Consider the following 20,225-nt stretch of genomic DNA (forward strand, 5'->3'; position numbering starts at 1 on the left):
AGGGCAAGGTAAGCTGACTATGAACTTTGGTGAAGACGAGCAACAAGATGTTGAGTTGGGGGATTTTAGTTCTGAAACCCAGATTTCTTCCTCTATATTTTGTTTCAATTCTTCTATTCTAAACTGATATTTTGGGATATTGATGATACAAAAACAACTAGAATTTGTGTGGTCGAGCCATGAGCTAACTTAATATGGATGGGGTTTGCTTTGGATGATGTTTTAACTTCAATTAATGTTTATGGATTAATATGGTTGACATTACTACTTTACCCAATGGCTGTTTTTTGTTTAAATGCTTAAGAGAGTGTTGATGAATTCTTAATAAGTCTTAAGGTAGCTTGACACCTACAGGATTAGGTTACCTGGACCGAAGATGGTAATGTAAGTGAGTGTTGAGTGAAATACTCGTGTAAACTCTAGACATAGAGCTTTACCTTAATACGATTTAGAGGCTTGAGCTTTAGTAGTAATTGCTAATCCCGAGCCTATAGAAATATAGTGACTTAATGGGTGAGTAACCCCAGGTATTGCTTTCGACAGAGGTGAACCAGATTATTACCCAATCGAACAGTAACTTCGCCATTGTGTTGCCACGACATTGCTCACAGGATAGGATAGATCCCTTAGTAATCCCAGCCTTCATTACCAATATTCCAACCTTGCTAAAGGCCTTAGCACTCTTGTTTGATTTATTGCAATGGTAATATCTGCTAGTATACTTCATTACTCACTTCTAATGTGTTAATCCCATTTTAATTTCATTAAGCATCATCTTCGATACATTTATATTTTCTATTCAATTGTGATAACTTAGACAAAGAGCACTCATCCAATCCTCAGAGGAACGATACTCACTTATCACTTTATTACTTGATTCGACGTGCACACTTGCACAATTCGCACATCATATTCACACACGACACTAAGCATATTTAATGCTTATTCTATCTAATTCCTTGTTCCTTGTAGTTAATATTTTGCGGAACTCAACAGACGAATCAACCTACAACCCACACTATCCAACTCTTTTTTCGGTAGATTTATTTTAAATTCTACACTCGGTCAAGTGGCATGTATACAAGTTGAATAAGATACAGTTTTATTTTGAAAAGTGAATGGGAATAGATGATGGTACTTATAAGTAGGAATATATATATGGATGATATTTGTTTATGTGTATGATATAGATAAATAGTTTTCTTATGGAAGTGAATGCATGTTCTAAATGTGTTAAGTTAAATTTAGTTATATGGTGTATTGTCCAATTGCGAAATATCATGTGTTTTATTGGTGAACAGTCATTTGGAAGATAGGTTTTGGCGAAAACTCTTTTGGCGGACAACTTCGACGCAAAATGTTTTAAAGGTTCTGATTGATTTTTCAACATGCTTGAATCTATTGATGTTTGTTTCTAATCGTGACTAGTTTCCTTTCATGTACAAATTTTAATATATGTATGTTTAGAATAATCATAATGAGTTAAAATAAATTTTCTTGATAATATTAGTATGTGAATTTTCCTGTTTGTTTTTGCTGTAGCATCCCGTAACTCAGATTCGGCAATCGTGCCGGGTGAGGGGTGTTATAGTATATATGTTAATGTTAGTTAGATAGGGTTTGAATATTGTGTATATATATAGTGTTGTGCTTAATATGTGAATTGGTAAATGTTATACTAACGATAAGTAGATTGAAAATTAGTAGTGGACTGAATTAGAAATGTTAAATGGTCAATTCTAAGCAAGTCTATTGAAGTGTTAAGACAAGAAATTATATTGATAGTTGGAAGAACTAAGTTCATAGCTGCATATAGTTGATGGAAAAAGGGAAGTGGATTGCCTTTAATATGCTATGTTGTTTGGATGAGTTGTGAACTGTATAGATATGATCATGTTTGATAGTGTATTGGTGGATGTTTTGGGTTGAAAATTGAGGAACTTGTAATGGTGGTTGAAATGTTGAGTTATATGTTTAAATGTATGAATTAAATGGCAAGGTTGTGGTGTCTAAAGTCACCAACTGAAAAGTTTATGTTTGGGCATGAAAGGGACTTGTGAAAGGAAATTTTGACCATTTTGGCAAAAAAGTATCCGTACTTTGGCTTTCGTATCGATACTTGACCATTTGAACAATTTTATCAAAGAAACAAAATGCCAAAACGATATTGATACTTAAATGTGTATTGATACTTTCCAATAAGTATCAATACTATATGACAGGTATTGACAATTGTGATTTAAACGAAATGTTTTTAAAACATCGAAGCTAAAAATAGTATCGGTACCTATCCCAAGGTATCGATACCCTTGTTTGAAGACAAAATTTTTAAGAGAAACAGATTCAAGATTTGGTGCCTATACTTGTAATTGGTATCAATAAATTATGATAAAGTATCAGTACCTCCAAATAAGTACTGATACCTAGTTCCTAAGTTTTAAAACTTTTACAACTTAGTCCTATTTCATGCTTGGACCTTTAATAAGGAGATCTTATATGCTCAGCTTAGATTGATTCAATTTGTATGGATGAATATGACTATATGTTGATTGGATTACAAAATTGTATAACTTAAGTTGCGCCGGCAACGAATGTGACATCCCATTACTCAGACCTGGTGACCAGGTCGGGCAATATGGTGTTACATTACGAGTGTTATTACAACCTTTTATATAAATCACTATATAGTAAAGCTTATTTTGAAACTAAGCTTTATTTGATAAATATTTTGATATAACAAAGATAATGTTTTTGAATAAAACTCGATGAATTTCAAGTGACAATTTATTTCAAAATATTTCTAAGAGATAAAATTTTAAATCTACTCTTCAAACACTTAAAAAATATTTTGAACAAGTTCAAATTGAGTAACAAATTTTTCAAACATTTTTTTCATAATGTGAAAATTGCTCCCTAACCCAAAGTATCGGTACTTACACTAATTATCGATACCAATTTGAGCTTCAAAGTTCAGAAAAATGAAGCAAAAATAAAAAGTGTCGATACCTTTAACAAAGTACCAATACCATTTTTAGCTTTGAAGTTCAGATAATTCATTTAGGTTGGGGAAATGGAAACCAACTTTAGGTGGGATTAAATCAAATTGACCTTATCGAGTACTTTGGAGTTAAGAGACCAATCATATTTTGAATTTATAAAAAAAAGCTATGATTCAATGGCAAACCATAAGATTCAATGTGTGTTGAGAAGACCTAGGGTTAGTAATCGTGCATCGAGTCAATTTACCATTTCATTCCATAATCATTAAGTGGATCAATTGATCACTGTCGAAGCTTGTCAGGGAAAGCATATGTCTAGTTTATTTTTAACTATTAATGAAAATGTTTTTTTTTTGTCTTGTCAATAATTCTAAACTTGATTAGATTAGTATTACAAAATTTCTACACTTAAAACAAAATCAAAACTTGTAGTTAGAGATTGTTACACCTTTCATGCGAGTCGAAACTTCCCAACAAGGAATTTCACTACCTTAGGACCGCTATAGTTACGGTCCCTGTCCACCGAGGCTTTGGTTGTCGGCTCCCTTGTCACCAATTCACCAACTTCCTTGACCTTTCGGCACTAGGCAGGCGTCAGCCCCATACATGGTCTTACAACTTTGCGGAGACTTGTGTTTTTTGTACTTGTGGTTTTGGTAAACACTTGCCCAGGCCTGGTCACTGCAACCCCCTTTTTGAGGAGGCACCTCTCGAAGTTACAGGGATATTTTGTCGAGTTACTTAGAGAGAGTTGTCTTGTGCTCCTAGGTATTCTCTACCTACCCACCTATGTTAGTTTCGGGTAAAACTACCCTTTTGTTGAAGGTCGCTCGAGTGTCGATCCCACAAAAATTAATCTAACGAATTCAATTTTTTTCGTGGGCACTTTCATGTCAAAAACTTTTACAATCTCACGGAAAATGAAAAGGGGATTTAAAGTATAAGATAATTAAATAATAAGAATCAAAATAAAATAAAAATAAAATAGAATAAGAAATTTCAAAATAAAAGTAGATTTAACCAATAAAACGAATACTCAAACCTCTGACACGACTTTGGTTTCAGTTCTGATTTGATCACGGAGTATGGATCGTACTCCACTCGATGATAAGTTGGTTATAGTGTCCAGAAATAATCTTGAACTTCTAATTTTTCCATAATGGTAAATTAATTGCGAAAACAACTTGACAGTTAATTCTTATCGAACAAACAATTTAAGGTTAAAACAACAATTGACGTCACCCACCTACATCCCCAATTTATTCTTTGGTAAAATGGAACAACAATTATGAATTTAGTTGTTTTACCAATAATATACTACTCTAAACATTGAATAAGAGCCCTTCTTGAAACAATACTCAAAATAGTACTGTCAAATGATTCTATCTTTGTCATAAATCAAAGAAATAATGAATACTAAAATGAAAAACAAATCACAATTTCGAATCTCACAAATTTAACACCAGTTTTTGTTAATATTAGGCTAAAATAAAATTTAGTTGCTCATAACTGGAAATTAAATAAAGAAGCGTCCTTTAATAACAAAAAAAATTGGTAGCGAAAGGTGAAAAACGCCCAATTACAAGTCAAATTATGACTTAAAAGAAAAGCCAAAGCACATCTCCGCTTTTTTGTATGCTTTTCTCCGTCTTTTTAGCCATAAAAAATCAAAACAAAACCCACGTCCTCTTGCACTGATAACAATATCAGTACCAACCGAGTTAAGACTCAATCGACAATTATACTCTAACTCTTAAAAAGATAAAAATATACTATTTATCTAAATAAAGGTGATCTTAATCCTAATTAAATTCCTAATAGCATAACATTACAAATATAATTTAAAAATTAAAGATAAAATAAATTAACTATGATAATAAAAGCATACTTAAATCCTAAAAACATAATTAATGCGTTAATATTTTTTCTTGTTCAAATTCTTCCTGCAATCTCATCTTTGAACTTGTTTCCAAAATTTTGTACATATATGGCACCTATATTAAATTACTAAATTTTGTAGCATCCATGCCTAAAGTTTAATAAATTTAACCATAAAAATTAATCAATTAAGCACATTTCATACTTTGCTATAGTTAAAGAGTATTTGAATTAGCAAAATATTTACGATCTTTAGAATGCTTTCTAAGAGACCATTACTTGACTTGGTATGCTTGCAGATATATCTTGATTTTGAAATTTTACACAATCTTGATACACGAGAGGGGATGAATCAAGTTGCAATGAGGCTACAACAGGACTCTGAGGCTTACTTAATCAAAGGTTTTGGGTTTGGGTTTTAAGCTTAGATCAGTGTGTTTCCGATTGGTTTGAAAGTGACTGGAGAAGAGGGGAGTTGGTTGATGGTGTTCTAGCCTGAGATGATGCCAACATGTGGTATTTCGTGGTGGCTCAAGGCAACTATCGGTTCTAAAAGAAGCTTTTTCTTTAGAGAATGAAGTAAACTAAAAATAAGTTTCATAATCAAGTCTCATATAATTTGTCAGCTTGTGTTTTGTTTCTTTTGTAATTTATTGAACTCTTCTATATGCTCTCTTTAGAAATAAGAAGGCAATCTCATGATTTTATATATATTGTTTAACTTAAAAGAAGCTCCCTTAAAGTTCAAGGAAAATTTATTTTGTGCTTTTATTCTTCAGCATAAAATAATTAGAAATTTTTGCTTTTGTTATGAATATCTTATTAAGTAGATGTCCATCAAGATCAAGATAAGTTTTGATGTACTTTAAATTCTAATAGTCATTAGAAGTAGATCTCTACTCCATTTATACTTCTTTTGCCTATAAATAGAGACTTTAGAGAAACTTTGTTGATATTCCGATTGATCAATAAAATACGCTCTCTCTTTTGCTCTCCCATTTTCTTTGTTCTTTACTCTCTTTCTATTTATTTTATAACACGTTATCAGCATGATTCTCTTTTAATTTTTTTTCTTCATAAGTCACAAAAATATCCCAAAATTTACTATTGTCGATTACCTCCTACTGCTATTTCAATTGAGGCCTGCGCACTATGAGTAATCATTAGAGTCTTTACCCACTCAGGTACACATAAGTCTCTAAATTTTTTTTATGCACTTTTATGCAAAGAAATTTATATAATCCTTATGTGATATGTTTTTCTCCTTTGTTGATTGATTTTTGGTAAAATTATTTTATGGAAAAATATTATTACTTTAAGATTTCTTTTAAACTAAGATTCTTTTAATAAATTATAGTATGCATAATATTTAGATGTTTAAAGATTTAGTTATTAAATTCTTGTTATTAAATATTCTTGTAATTTGATTAAAATTATGGTGGAAAGTGTTAATAACCTACCATAGTTGATTAAAGGAAATTTGATAGAATCTATTGAGCCTTATTAATTTTCTAATGTTGAATGATTGTATTATATCTTTTAAATTGAATTTATAAATATTTGATTAGAAACTTCATAAGATTTTATAACATATATGTGGTATTGAAATTTGCTACATTGTGTATCGATAACTTTCAAGCATCATACACGAAAATTTTGATTTTTATGAAATGATTTTTACTATTAGATTATAAATGTTATTACGAAAAAATTTGTTTTACTACTTGCAATAGTGCTCGTGATAATAGTCGTGGTAATGATGATGATTTAAAGATCTTGGTATATTTTACTATGATTTATTTATTATATCATGTTTATTATCATTGGAGACTAATCATGACAACATGAATAGACTTTTTATTTGAAATCCACGCATGTTTGCAATGGTGATTATGAAATAAAGAATTTTTAGGATGTTTATAAGTTCGTCCGATAAATCTATTGCATTCCTTGATGTGAACACAAAGAAAAATAAACCAATATTATTCCAATATTTGGTAGTAAAATTGAGTCGAAAGCTCAAGAAGAGCTAATATATTAATATATTGTGATGGTTAATCCGTTGGTTTTAAAAGATATTTATAATGGATATTATATTGAGATTGTGAATGAAGATAAATATCTATTCTGAAAGGATGAAAAAAAAAGGGAAGATTGAGTTATTGATTAATCTTGTTATTAAATTGAATTGACGATGGCTATCATTGTAATCTTCTTTTGTCATCATGCCCATTAAGGGATTGAAAGAAAAATATTTGACTGTGAAATATCTACTTATGAGTAATAGAATATGGTAAATCTATCTAAAGCTCATTATGGTTGGATGCACCTGAAGTTGCAGATTTTTTAAAACTGTGAGTATAACTCTACAGTATTCAAAATAAGTTCTCAATTAAAATTATATGGAAAAATATTACTGATGAGAACCTTGCAAGAGAGAACTTAATCAACTTTTCATGATTCAAATGTGCTTCTACGATAGCAATATCTTGAAATTTTTCTACTTATAATTACACAAAAAATTTTAACCACGAAACCTAACCATTCCCTGAAGAGAATGTAATAATATGTAAAAATTCAAATACATAATCTTTAACATGGATGTAGTAAGTTTGACTATAGTAATAGTTATGAGGGATTGTTGTAATAAATTTTCTCACCACCAGAAGTGGAAAAATGAAGAAAACAAGAAAAAGAACAAGAATTTCCAAGACGTTCTTAAGAAGAGAGACAATTTATTTATGAAGAGTCATTGGTTATGTACCTATTGTACACTTGGAAAATAAGATCTACTCTCAAAGTTTGCTATTAATAGATTTTGATTGGATTCGAATCTACTACTGAGTTTAATTTTCTTACTTCTTGATAAAATCATCAAGACTCAACACGAAAAAAAATGTACATCTTTAAATATTAAATCAACTTGATATATGGTTTAAATATTTGAGATGATCTTGTTTTAAGTTTTGATTACATGTGTTAAATATTATTTTAAGCATCTTATTTTTCATCAAAATGTATATTAACTGATTTATTTATGTCGATATAGTAGGTTTTATAATTAAATAATATATTTGATTAAAACATATCTAGTAAGCCAATTTTGTTAACAAACCAATGAATTTTATGGTTATTGATTTGATTTAGTTCAAAGAATTGTTAAAGGTAGTAGTTTATCGTTTTATATTATTCCATTTGTTATTTAGAGAAATGACATGAGCAATTGCAAATGAAAAGTTTTATGAGCATGAATGGTTGGATTTTGAATTAAATTTCATGCATGTTTATGATGATGGTTATGAAAAAAAATTCTAGTTTTTTGTTATGTCATATTTTTATGTTTGAGATGTGACTTTTATTGATATATTTAATAAAAGCCTGTTTTTGCACATGACCTAGGCAGTTATTCTTGATAGTTAACTGATTATGCAAAACTCTTGTTAAAAGGGTTTTAAAAGTATTTTGAATCGAACTCAAGACTTCTCACATCCGAAGCGAGAATTATACCACTAGACCAAATGCCCTGCATTTGAAGATTTTGGAATATTCCTTAAAGCGAATATTGCATATAATTATTTGGAAATTATACTTATTGACTTAGTGGCATTATAGACTTCACATTGATTTAGAAATTTCCAGAGAAAATGTCACAATAACACTTATATGTGGATACAAAGTAAAAGGAATGATAATAAAATTATCAATTTGTTACAATTTAGTACAATTGAAATGCATGTTAAAGTAAATCAGAAGTTTACCTATACAAATGCATTTACTGCTTGGCATGACAAGTTAGACCATCTTAGATCATATATGGTGCGAAAATTAATTGAGAATTCATATGGACATTCTTTAAAGAACTAGAAGATTCTTTAATTTAAAGAATTCTTATTTGTTGCTTGTTCTCAATGAAAATTAATTGTTAGAAACTCACTAGCTAAATTTGAGATTTAATGTCTTGCATTTCTGAAATGAATATAGGCTCAGTCATCCACCATGAAAATTAATTGTTAGAAACTCACTAGCTAAAACTGATGAGTTTATATCTCAATCTTTTATTGATTGAGTTTGAAAAACTTTTGTAAAAGTGCATAATGGATTAGAAAAATTATTGATTTAACGCATCTGATTAATGTCTAAACCATTACTTATTAGAACTAAACTTCCTATTCCGACATGAGATTATGTTGATTTATGTATTGTATGCATCAAGCCAATAAGTTATAAATACTCCCCATTACAATAGGTTTTTGATCAAGAGCTAAATATTTCTTATCTTTGAATTTTTGTATGTGCGTATATGTTCCAATTGCTCCACCACAATGCACGAAGATGAGTGAATCCTCAAAGAAAGTTGGGAATATATATTAATTACAAGTTTCTTTGTATTATTAGATGTTTTAAATGTATTGGAGATTCAATTATTACATGATTTCTTAGTACAATTTTGATTCGATAGTTTTCCCGGCATTAGGGGGAGAGAAATAATAACTTGTAATGAGTTAGGGGGAGAGTAATTTGAACCAGAATTTCATCAAGGATAAATCATTACAATTAATTGTTAGATGTATTTACAAACTTAATGAGAATAACCAATTGTTATATACCATCTAATATTTTAATTTGAATCAAAGTCCCAGTAGGACAATCAGTTAGAATAAATAATTGATTGATCGGTTCCAAAGATGAAAATTCTTCTAGATGGTCATATAGTGGAGGCGGGTGCTTCAGAAGAGACCCAAGACATAACTAATAAGTAAAAATCGAGAAGATATTTAGGTACCTGAAACTGAAGATTAAAATAATAAAAATAAGAGATCTTCACAAGTTATGTCAATTCGAGAAAATATGGAACCGAATAATAAAAGTGGTCGAAAATGATTTTGCATGTAATATTATTCTTGAAATAATGAAATAAAAGGACGATCTTGAATAAATCTATTGAGAAATATAGTTATGGAATAAATTGATCAAAATAGAAAGACTTAACTCAAGTACAATTAAATTCATGGAGTTTTTGGACCAGTAGTCTAAATATCTAATGGTATAAAGCCGGTGAGGGTGCAAATGAAGTAGTTTTGTAAAAGCGAAATAAAAATATGAAGTTTTATTTGTCAGAGGTTTTGCTCGACCTAGTTCATCACCTTGGGGTGCACCGATTTTATTTGTCAAGAAAAAGGATGGATCCCTGAGACTATGTATTGATTACTGACAACTCAATAAGGTTACAATCAAGAATAAATATCCATTTCCCTGCATTGATGACTTATTTGAGCAGTTAAAAGATGCTACAGTATTTTCGAAGACAGATCTCTGTTCTAGCTACTATTAGTTATAGGTGAAAGAGTCAAATGTGCCCAAAATAGCACACTTGTTTGACCAGGTACGGGCATTATGAGTTTCTGGTATTGTCGTTTGGCTTGACCAATGCACCTGCGATATTTATGGATTTGATGAATAGAATTTTTAGACCATACTTGAATAGATTTGTTGTGGTGTTTATTGATGATATTCTGGTATACTCTCGAGATGAAAATGAACATGCTGATCATTTGAGAATTGGCTGCAAACTCTGCGTGAGAAACAATTGTATGTCAAATTCAATAATGCGAATTCTGGCTTCAGGAATTTGGTTTTCTTGGACATATAGTATTGGCGGAAGGTATTAGAGTTGACCCGAATAAAATTCCAGCTATTGTTAATTGGAAATCACCGAAAAATGTGTCTGAAGTCAAAAATTTTATGGGATTAGCTGGTTATTATCGGAGATTTGTAAAAGGATTTTCAATGATAGCTTCTCCAATGACACAGTTGTTGCAGAAAGATGTGAAGTTTGAATGGACTGATAAATGTCAGTATAGTTTTAATAGACTGAAAGCCTTGTTGATTGTAGCACCAATTCTAGTTTAGCCTGAATCGAGTAAGGAATTTGTGATTTACAGTGATGCATCATTGAATGGTTTAGGTTGTGTCTTGATGCAAAAAGGTAAAGTAATAGCCTATGCTTCTAGACAACTAAAACCACATAAAAAGAATTACCCGATACATGATTTAGAATTGGCAGCCATTGTTTTTGCACTGAAAATTTGGCGACACTATCTGTTTGATGAAAAGTGTCATATATTCACTAATCACAAGAGTTTAAAGTATCTGATGTCGTAAAAGGACTTGAACTTGAGACAGCGCAGGTGGCTTGAATTATTGAAAGATTATGATTTGGTTATCGATTATCATCTGGGAAAAGCCAATGTAGTTGCAAATGCTTTGAGCAGAAAGTCTCTATTTTCCTTGAGAGTAACGAATACCCAATTTTCATTCTTTGATGACGGTTCAATCATAGCTGAGCTAAAAGCTAAACCAAAATTTCTGTAGCAGATCTACGAAGCTCAGAAAAATGATGATGAATTACAAGTTAAGCGGGTACAATGTGAGACAATTTTTTATTCAGAATTTTAAATTAGGTTTGATGATTATCTGTTATTCAGAGGCAGAATATCTGTACCGAAGAATTCAGAACTTGTACAGAAGATTTTGTACGAAGCTCATAAAGGTACTATGTCTGTTCATCCGGGAAGAAATAAAATGTATAATGATTTGAAAAAGATGTACTGGTGGCTGGGAATGAAGTGTGATATTTCTGAATTTGTATCTAGATGTTTTGTATGTCAGCAAGCTAAAGCTGAATATCAGGTGCCTTCGAGATTATTACAGCCAGTTACGATATCGGAATTGAAATGGGAAAGAGTTACCATGGACTTTGTATTAGGGCTACCCCTATCTCCAAAAAAGAAATATGCCATTTGGATAATCGTTGACTGCTTAACGAAGTCTACACATTTTGTTCCAGTGCGTATGAATTTCTCCTTAGACAGATTAGTAGAGTTATATGTTTCTGATATTGTTAGACTACATGGAGTGCCGGTCTCTATTATCTTTAATAGAGATCCTCGATTTACATCTCGATTTTGGAACAAGTTACAAGAAGCTTTGGGTACACAGTTACATTTCAGTACTGCATTCCATCCTCAAATTGATGGTCAATCCGAACGTGTGATACAGATTCTAGAAGATATGCTTCGGTGTTGTATTTTTGGATTCAAAGGCAATTGGGAAAAGTATCTACCTTTAGTTGAATTTGCATATAATAAAAGTTATCAATCAAACATTAAAATGGCACTATATGAGGCTCTGTATGGTCGTAAATGTAGAATTTCGTTGTATTGGACTAAGCTCAGTGAGAAAAAGATACATGGAGTTGATTTAATACATGAGACTGAAGAAAAGGTGAAAGTGATTCGGGATAGCTTGAAAGTAGCCTCTGATCATCAAAAATCTTATGCTAATCTTAAACGAAAAGAGATAAAATTTCAAGTTTGTGACAAGGTATTCTTGAAAGTATAGCCTTGGAAGAAAGTTCTTAGATTTGGCCGTAAAGGAAAACTGAGCCCACAGCTCATATGAGATCACTGAAAGAATCAGACCTGTTGCGTACCGATTAGCATTACCACCAGAGCTTAACAGAATTCATAATGTTTTCTACATGTCTATGTTGCAACGGTATCGGTCAGATCTTTCAAATGTTATTTCTCCAACAGCAGTTGAAATTCAGCCTGACATGACTTACAGTGAGGAACCGATCAAAATTTTAGCACAAGAAACGAAATAGTTAAGAAATAAAAAGGTAGCTTTAGGAAAAGTTCTTTGGCAATGACATGGAATAGAAGAAGCTACCTGGGTAGGGAACCAGAGGAAACAATAAGAAAGCAATATCTGAACCTCTTTACTGGTAAGATTTTCGAGGACAAAAATTATTTCAAGGGGGAGAGTTGTAACAGCACGTTTTTAATGAAATCGAAAAGGTGGTTTCGGGACCACAAATCTGAGTCTGAAAGAAAATTTATTTTAATATTATTTTATGATCTACCATATATAGGAATATTGTATAAAAATTTCGGTAGAAAAATTTTACCGATTACATGTTTAATTGATAAAATGACCAAATTGCATGAAATACAAAAGTTGAGTTCTAGTAGCTATAGGTAGCAAATAGCTATGGAATTGAAAACTTGAAGTCCTTATATGGCAATTAGACCATTAAATGGAGTTAGTAGATAATTATGATGATTCATCCATGGAAAATTAAATAAATAAAATGACTAAATTGGAAATTGAAATAATTAAAGATGATAATAATCTAATATCATCTTATTTCATCATCTTCCCCAAATTAAATTACATGGAAACCCTAGATAATAGACTAAATTGTGGCCACACCACAGCTCTTATGATCATCCTGATTGGTTGTGATACTATATGTATTGTGGCCACACCATAGCTTTTATGAGCATCCCGTTATATGGCTCGTTGTGAGCTTCCCGATTAAAGGCTCTTTGTGAGCTTTCCGATATGGCTCGCTTGAACTTCCCGTTAATGGCTATTCGGAGCTTCCTGTTAATGGCTCTTCAGAGCTACCCATTATAAGCTCGCATGAACTTTCTAAATATGACTCTTATGAGCTTCCCGTTATACAGCCCGGATAAGCTTCTCGTTACATGGCTTATATGAACATCCTGTTATATGGCTTGAGAGAGTACTTCCCGTTATGTGCTCGTATGAGCATTTCCGTATATGAACTGACAGATTTAAAGTATTATACACTTCATGTGTACTACCCATATATCCATCGAGATTTCAAAGGATTCAACGGGTGAAACTTTGATATAAGTTAAGATGAATTTTGAATGTATTGTTACCCTTATTTACATGGAAACATGATATTTGATGAGCTCATCCTAGTGTTTGTTATTCGTATGAAATACATGACTAACATGTTTGATGAAATTGTGTATTTTAGGCGATTAGCCAAATTGCTTGGATGCATTTATTATGTTTATTTTAATGAAAATGAATGGTAAGTTAATTTTCGTTATACGAACTTACTAAGCTTAAAAGCTTACTTTATTTTATTTCTTCTATTTTATAGTACTCAGAAGCTCGTAAAAGTTAGAAGCGAGTCGGAGCAAGATCACACTATCCTTTAGCTCTTTTTGGTATAAATATAAAACTTTAATTAGGATATAATGGCATGTATAGGTTAAATTGGCCAAATGATGGCATATAAATATTTGGTTAAAACTAGCCATTGGTATGGCTTGTGTTGGTATATTTTGAGATGTAAATATATATAGATATAGTTTAAACATGTTTGATGTATGTGTTTGAAATGGTTATATGGTGGAAAGTATTTAAACCTATTGATGAATGGTTTTGAGTTAGCATAATTGATAAAATATGCCTATATGCATATATGTGTTTTTGGTAAGTCTGAACACTTGAACATATGTGATAATATGTCATGCATAAAACTTAGTTTTGGCTTGATTTTAATGTCTTGAATTGGTTGGTGAATGTGTCTAAATGATAATGTAGGTGGAAGACAAGATTGGGTGAGAAATAAAGCTTGGAAATGACCTTATTTTGTCCACACGGGCAGAGATACGGCCGTGTGTTTCAGCCGTGTGTGACACACGGCCATGCGCACGGGCGTGTAGTTCGACCGTGTGTCCTCTGAATTCGTAAAATTAAGAAATAGAATGCTTAGAATTGTTCACACGGGCAAAGACACGGGTGTGTGTCTCAGCCGTGTAACCCCTGCACCTAACTAATGCAAATTAAATTGATCACACGGCCTAGCACACGGGCGTGTGGCTTGGCCATGTGACCCAAGTCAGAGAGTTACACGGGCATGGAGACAGGCTGGGACACGGCCATGTGCCTCACATCAAATGCCCACATGGCCTGGAACACGGGTGTGTGTCCCCTGCACCTATGCAAAATTTTGAAATTTTGCAAAAAATTCTTGGAGTTCCCGAATTAGTCCCGACTTGTTTCTAATGCATATCTTGGGCCCTGAGGACCCATATAAGGGACATTATGACTGATTTATGATATGAATAGAAAATGTTATCATTTAACTGTATTTGATCTGTAAACCCCGGTAATGCTCCGTAACTTTGTTCCGGCGACGGATATGGGTTAGGGGTGTTACATATTCTAGGTAAGTGATTTCGGTTTGGGACTCATTTTCCAAGTATTTTTGAATTTAAAAATAACAAATTTGAAATTTTTTTAGAGGGGTAAATTTTTTAGGTCAATCTGTAATTTATTTTATATTATCTTACGATTTCATCATTTTTTAAGGTACTAAAAGATAATTTTATTTTAGGGAGTCCCTACTTCCCTTCTAGATTCGCCTCTGTCCTTCTTAATCTGTAGGGATAAATCCAAAAACTACATGTAAACTTTGGTTCAATGTGCAATATTATACATGATATTTTGATTTGATTTAATTTTTATAAATAATTAACATCATTATCAATATGATATCACTTTATGTTTGCATATTGCATAAATAAATAAGTATACTTATCCAATATAAAAATAAATTGATGTTTTCATTTCATTAAATGTATACAATGGAATTAAAAATAAAATTTTATGTAAATATTTAAACTAAAATCAAAATGTAATATATATATATATATATATATATAATTACACAAAATCAAATTTCATATATCGAATCACATTAAATCAAAAAATATATAATTTTAATGTTTATCTCAAATTTGTAACGTAGAAAAAAACAAAAACATCATAAAAAAAAACCGTAAAAATTGCAATGAGTTCAAATGCCTAATCTGATTTTGGCATGATAAAAGTTTATTACACCACAATAAATGAGATGGTAATACACGTCCAAATCCATAATTGCAATCCAACAAACGACTTTGAATGCCATATCATGCAGAATCTTTTCAATTTCAATTTTCAAACTCCAGTCCACTGCCACTGTCACCTATTTAATTTTAAAAAATATCATTCAATAAATTTAGGATTCCACTTACATCATCTTCAACCTTCTTCTAAACCCGTCCTACCATATTTTTAGAAAGAAAAAGGAAAGCATAAAGAAAGAACATGTTTCTTCCTGCCTTTTGGACATGTTTTTGTCACAACAGAAAAGCAAAACAAACCAGATATGTTGGATAATGTCAACTGCAACCAGGTAACTTTATCATTTCATTTTTATCACTGTTCAACACTGTGAATTAACTCAAAATTCTAATTTCAACTTTGCCTTCCAAATTTGATCCTCTAAACCAAAATTATTTTTTACAAATAAAAATATCATAATTTGCAAAAGGAGGGTAATTGGATTGCAGGTTATGAGCCCCACTAGAGCATGAAATCTAACCCCCCGCCCTCCTCCTTTGTCCTCGACAATAGTATTGATGAAAGTGAGAGTGCATAAATACTAGTTTGGGTAATGGCCAACCTGATAGACCCCTCTTATTTCACTCCCAAACAAGAACAGCAGCATACTGTTTTCTTCACCTGCACTGCCTTGCCTCTGTGTTTTCCTTTCTTTCTTTATTGCTCCTTTTGACAGTAACTTTTTTACTTCTTTTATTCCACTTGTCTCCCTCTTTACTCACTATTACCTTGCTCTTCCTAGCTTATATAATACCCCACTTTCTGCTCCCTTTGTTACTTCTCAGCAAGACCTAAAGAGAGTTTAAGTTTACATGAAGTTTTTGAAGTTTCAAGCCATGGAGAGTGCTGCAAGTAACTGTGATGAAGAACAAAAATGTGAAGCTGAGGAGGAAGAAGAAGAAGCATTGTCATTGTGTGATTTGCCAGTCAATTTGATTAAAGAAGAGAACCAAATCCAGCCAAGGAATGAAGAAGATGGTGAATCCCAAGCCATTAAAACCGAGGAAGATTTCAACTTTGGCTCATGGGATGGCTGTTTGTCAACAAAACCTGAAATGTGTGCAGCTGACGAAGTGTTCTTTAAAGGCCAAATTCTGCCCTTATGTGTCTCAATTAGTTCAGACAGTAGCCTAATATGGTGCCACCGTCAAGATAGCCAGAACAAGCCAAGGTCTGAGTCCATTGACCATGGTTCCTTAAGTAGGTTCACAAGTGTCACTAGCAGTAGCAGAAGCAGTAGCACTGGAAGTAGCCATTACTCAACAAATAGCAGTAACTCCACCACAGTTACAGCAGCAACAAGTTTCAATTCAATTACCAGTTCCAAATCAAACCCAAACAAATCAATAAACAACTTCAACACACATCCAAGTCCAAAACCCCAGATAAGGTTGTCCAAAACTCGACCAATGAATATCAGCAGCAGTCGAAACCAGACATCATCATCGGTCTGGGATTTTTTCAGGTTAGGCTTGGTTCGAGCACCAGAACTTGAATTCCACGAGTTGAAAATTCGGACCAACAACAACAATAATCCGAGTCGAAATTCTGTCAGCCGTAACAGCAGTTGTAGTAGCAGTAACAGTCAGCTAGATTCGATCAAAGGGTTCTTAAGAAAAGGGTTGTTTAGTGGATGTAAATGTTCAGTTAATGTAGTTGAAACAGTTCCATTGAACAAAATAGCAGTCATCAAAAGTATGATGATAAAGAAGAAGAGTGAGAAAGAGAAAGCAATGTTTCAAGCCGCCATGGAAGAAAAAACGAACCTACTGCAAGAAGTGAAGATAAAGAAGAAAATGAAAGAAAAGCGAGTTTTGTCACGTCATCGAACGTATGAATGGTTAAAGGAGCTTTCACATGCAGGCTTTGTTGATGAGGCTTGAAGAAAAAAGGACTCAATGAACAATCTCTCGCATGCTTCCCTTTTTCTTTACTTTCATCATTTTTCAACTTTTTTGTTCTTTTTGGTTTATATTTTTGTTCTTTTAGATGCTTCAAATTGCAGGCTGTTGTGCCTATAAAATCTGTCTCACTGTGTGTTGTGAGATTTGCAGTTTGTTAATTATTGAAGTTTTAAATTTAAAAAAGAAAATTCTGAATTCAGGTTGAAAGAGGTAATATATATATATATATATATGTATATATTGATGGGAAAAATAGTAGCAGAGCCGTGATAGGTGGTGGTGGGCGTGGTTATGATGATTAAAGTGTCGAACTTTAAACAAGACATGAAAACGGCAATTCGTGACATGTCAGTCTGTCACTAAAACGAAATAAGGACAGTTATCATCTATGTCAGCCGAACTCAAACTGTTGTATGTGCTGTATAAGAGTATATTTATGATATTAGAAATAACTTTTATTACAATAAAATAAAGCAATCCAAGAAAGAAAAAGAATTGGAAGAATGGATATGGATGGGAAATGTCAATTAATGTCTAATAACTGGACTGAAGTGATTATTATATGACGTAATTTCATCTTAATTTCTTTAAATTTCAAATTTGATGGGGAAGAGTAATGATAGTTTTTGTCTGCCTCTTTTGTTGTTTCATTAGTTGATCTCTGGCAAAGAAAGTTTGATTAGATATTGGAAAATCAATACTTATTTTCCTTGTGATCTCTCTTTTTGTCCATTTTGTTTGGGGATTTGTGGTATAGACTCTTATAATTACAAATGTGGGCCATATATAAATAGAATTAAGGAATGGAGTGATTTATGCCTTTGCTTTTCATGAAAGCTTTATTCTTAATTTGACACCATATCCCACGCTTGTGAGTGTTCATGAAATCATTTTCTCAATTATTCAAGATTTTCTCATTTTTCTTTTTGTTCTTTTAAGAGAAAATGTCCCTTTTGCTCTCAGTATCAGCTAGTAGATTGAAATGTAAGAACAAATCTTCAATGAATCTTGTACACAAAACTTGAGTAGTTGTGTAAGTTTATATTAGGTGTTATCTCATATTTTGATTCCGATATTGTTAAGAAATATTACTTTACAATGTTTAGTATGATTAAAATATAAAGATATTATCATGTTTTGTTCACTAAATATTTTTTAGAAATATAGTAATAGTTTATAAATCTACCCTTATTAAATAAAAATAATAATTTCTATGTATTTCATTTTATAATAAAATTATTCTTAACAAATATTTGAATTAAATATTTAATAATAATTATTAATTGATAATTTTAAATTATAACTTTAATTGAAAGTAAAATTATTTTAAATTTTCTTGCATATATTTTGTAAATAGAATAATGCATATATAAAATCATGAGTATATAAAACTCATTTTGAGATAAATTAAAAATATTTGAAATCACGTTTTATTTTAGCTAAAGGCTAACCCATAAGTGGTCTAACCCAAAATTCCTATACAACTTAAATGGAACAATTCTACCCATATTCTACAAAACATAATAAGTATCTCATACCAAAACAAATGCTAAGTCAAATTTGTCGCTGAGAAAAAAATTAGAGAAAAAAAAACCTTACTTGTGAAGAATATGTTGAAGTAATAGGGAAAATCAAGTAGTAGGAAGGAGAAAATAGCTTTTTTATTACATTTATTACTAGACTAATACCTAAACCAATAAAAATAGGGTTAATTTTATCTTAATATATTTTTAACTTTTTCACATTTTATCATGGGAATCACATTGTTATGTTCATAGGAAAGTAACTCTCAAGGAAAAGTTAGATTCCAAGGCAAGTAAATAAATTTTGAAATAACAAACGTTAGAATCACTTTCCAACTTATTAAATTTACAAGAAAGTGACTACTTTCCATCAATACGAACGCTACCTAAGATTACAGATTTACTAGTATGTGGAATCTTAAAATGCATCAATTCTTATATAGGTACTTAATGTTAGGAAGAACCATTGCTTTAGTACTTGAGATATCTCGATGCTCAAAAATAAAGAAACAAACTTGAAACAAATACAATAAATAAGCACGCAAAAAATTATGTAAAAAACTCCCTAATTGAAAAAAACCATGACTGTTTCTAAGGCAACCAAGAAAAATTATTATGTGAAAATTGTTACAAAACATGATATTTTCTGAACCGAAAGGCCCAAGAACACCCATACCCCAAAGAAAAATATTTAACTATACCTTCCAAACACTCTAATACAAGAGAAAATACTTTCAAACAAGAGAAAGAGAGGAATTTGAAAAAGTCAAAAGCAATGCTTAATACTTGATTTGGTGCATTTGTAAATCAAAGACTCAAGTTCCTTATATAGACTTGAAAACCCCTTACCTTTGCTTAGCAATTTAAGAATTTTCACAACATATAAGATAACTCATTTCTTTATCTTCTTACTTCCAACATTTTCAATCAACCTCAACAAATTTCCACCTTGATTGAAAATGTACACTTTAGATTCCATCATTGACAATCATAATTCTCAACTTAGAGAATTATTATACTTTACCATAAAAGTACATTCACTAAACATTTCACTTCAGCACAAGTCGAAAAACCTGCTGAATTTATGATGCAACTTTCATGTCAACTTTCCTCAAAAGTTCTTCAGCCATTAACATACTTCCACC

At 31.6% G+C, this 20,225-nt stretch overlaps 1 protein-coding gene across 1 annotated transcript; it reads left to right on the forward strand.

Annotated features, from left to right (window-relative positions):
- Positions 1–15,795: 15,795 nt before the first annotated feature.
- Positions 15,796–17,752, forward strand: LOC105763405 (uncharacterized). The gene is made up of 2 exons (XM_012581638.2): positions 15,796–15,945; positions 16,439–17,752. Exon 2 carries the CDS (start codon positions 16,466–16,468, stop codon positions 17,534–17,536), a length of 1,071 nt encoding a protein of 356 aa, XP_012437092.1. The 5' UTR covers positions 15,796–15,945; positions 16,439–16,465; the 3' UTR covers positions 17,537–17,752.
- Positions 17,753–20,225: the final 2,473 nt, after the last annotated feature.

The sequence above is a fragment of the Gossypium raimondii genome, chromosome 12 (assembly GCF_025698545.1).
Source record: "Gossypium raimondii isolate GPD5lz chromosome 12, ASM2569854v1, whole genome shotgun sequence".
Taxonomy (NCBI): Eukaryota; Viridiplantae; Streptophyta; class Magnoliopsida; order Malvales; family Malvaceae; genus Gossypium; species Gossypium raimondii.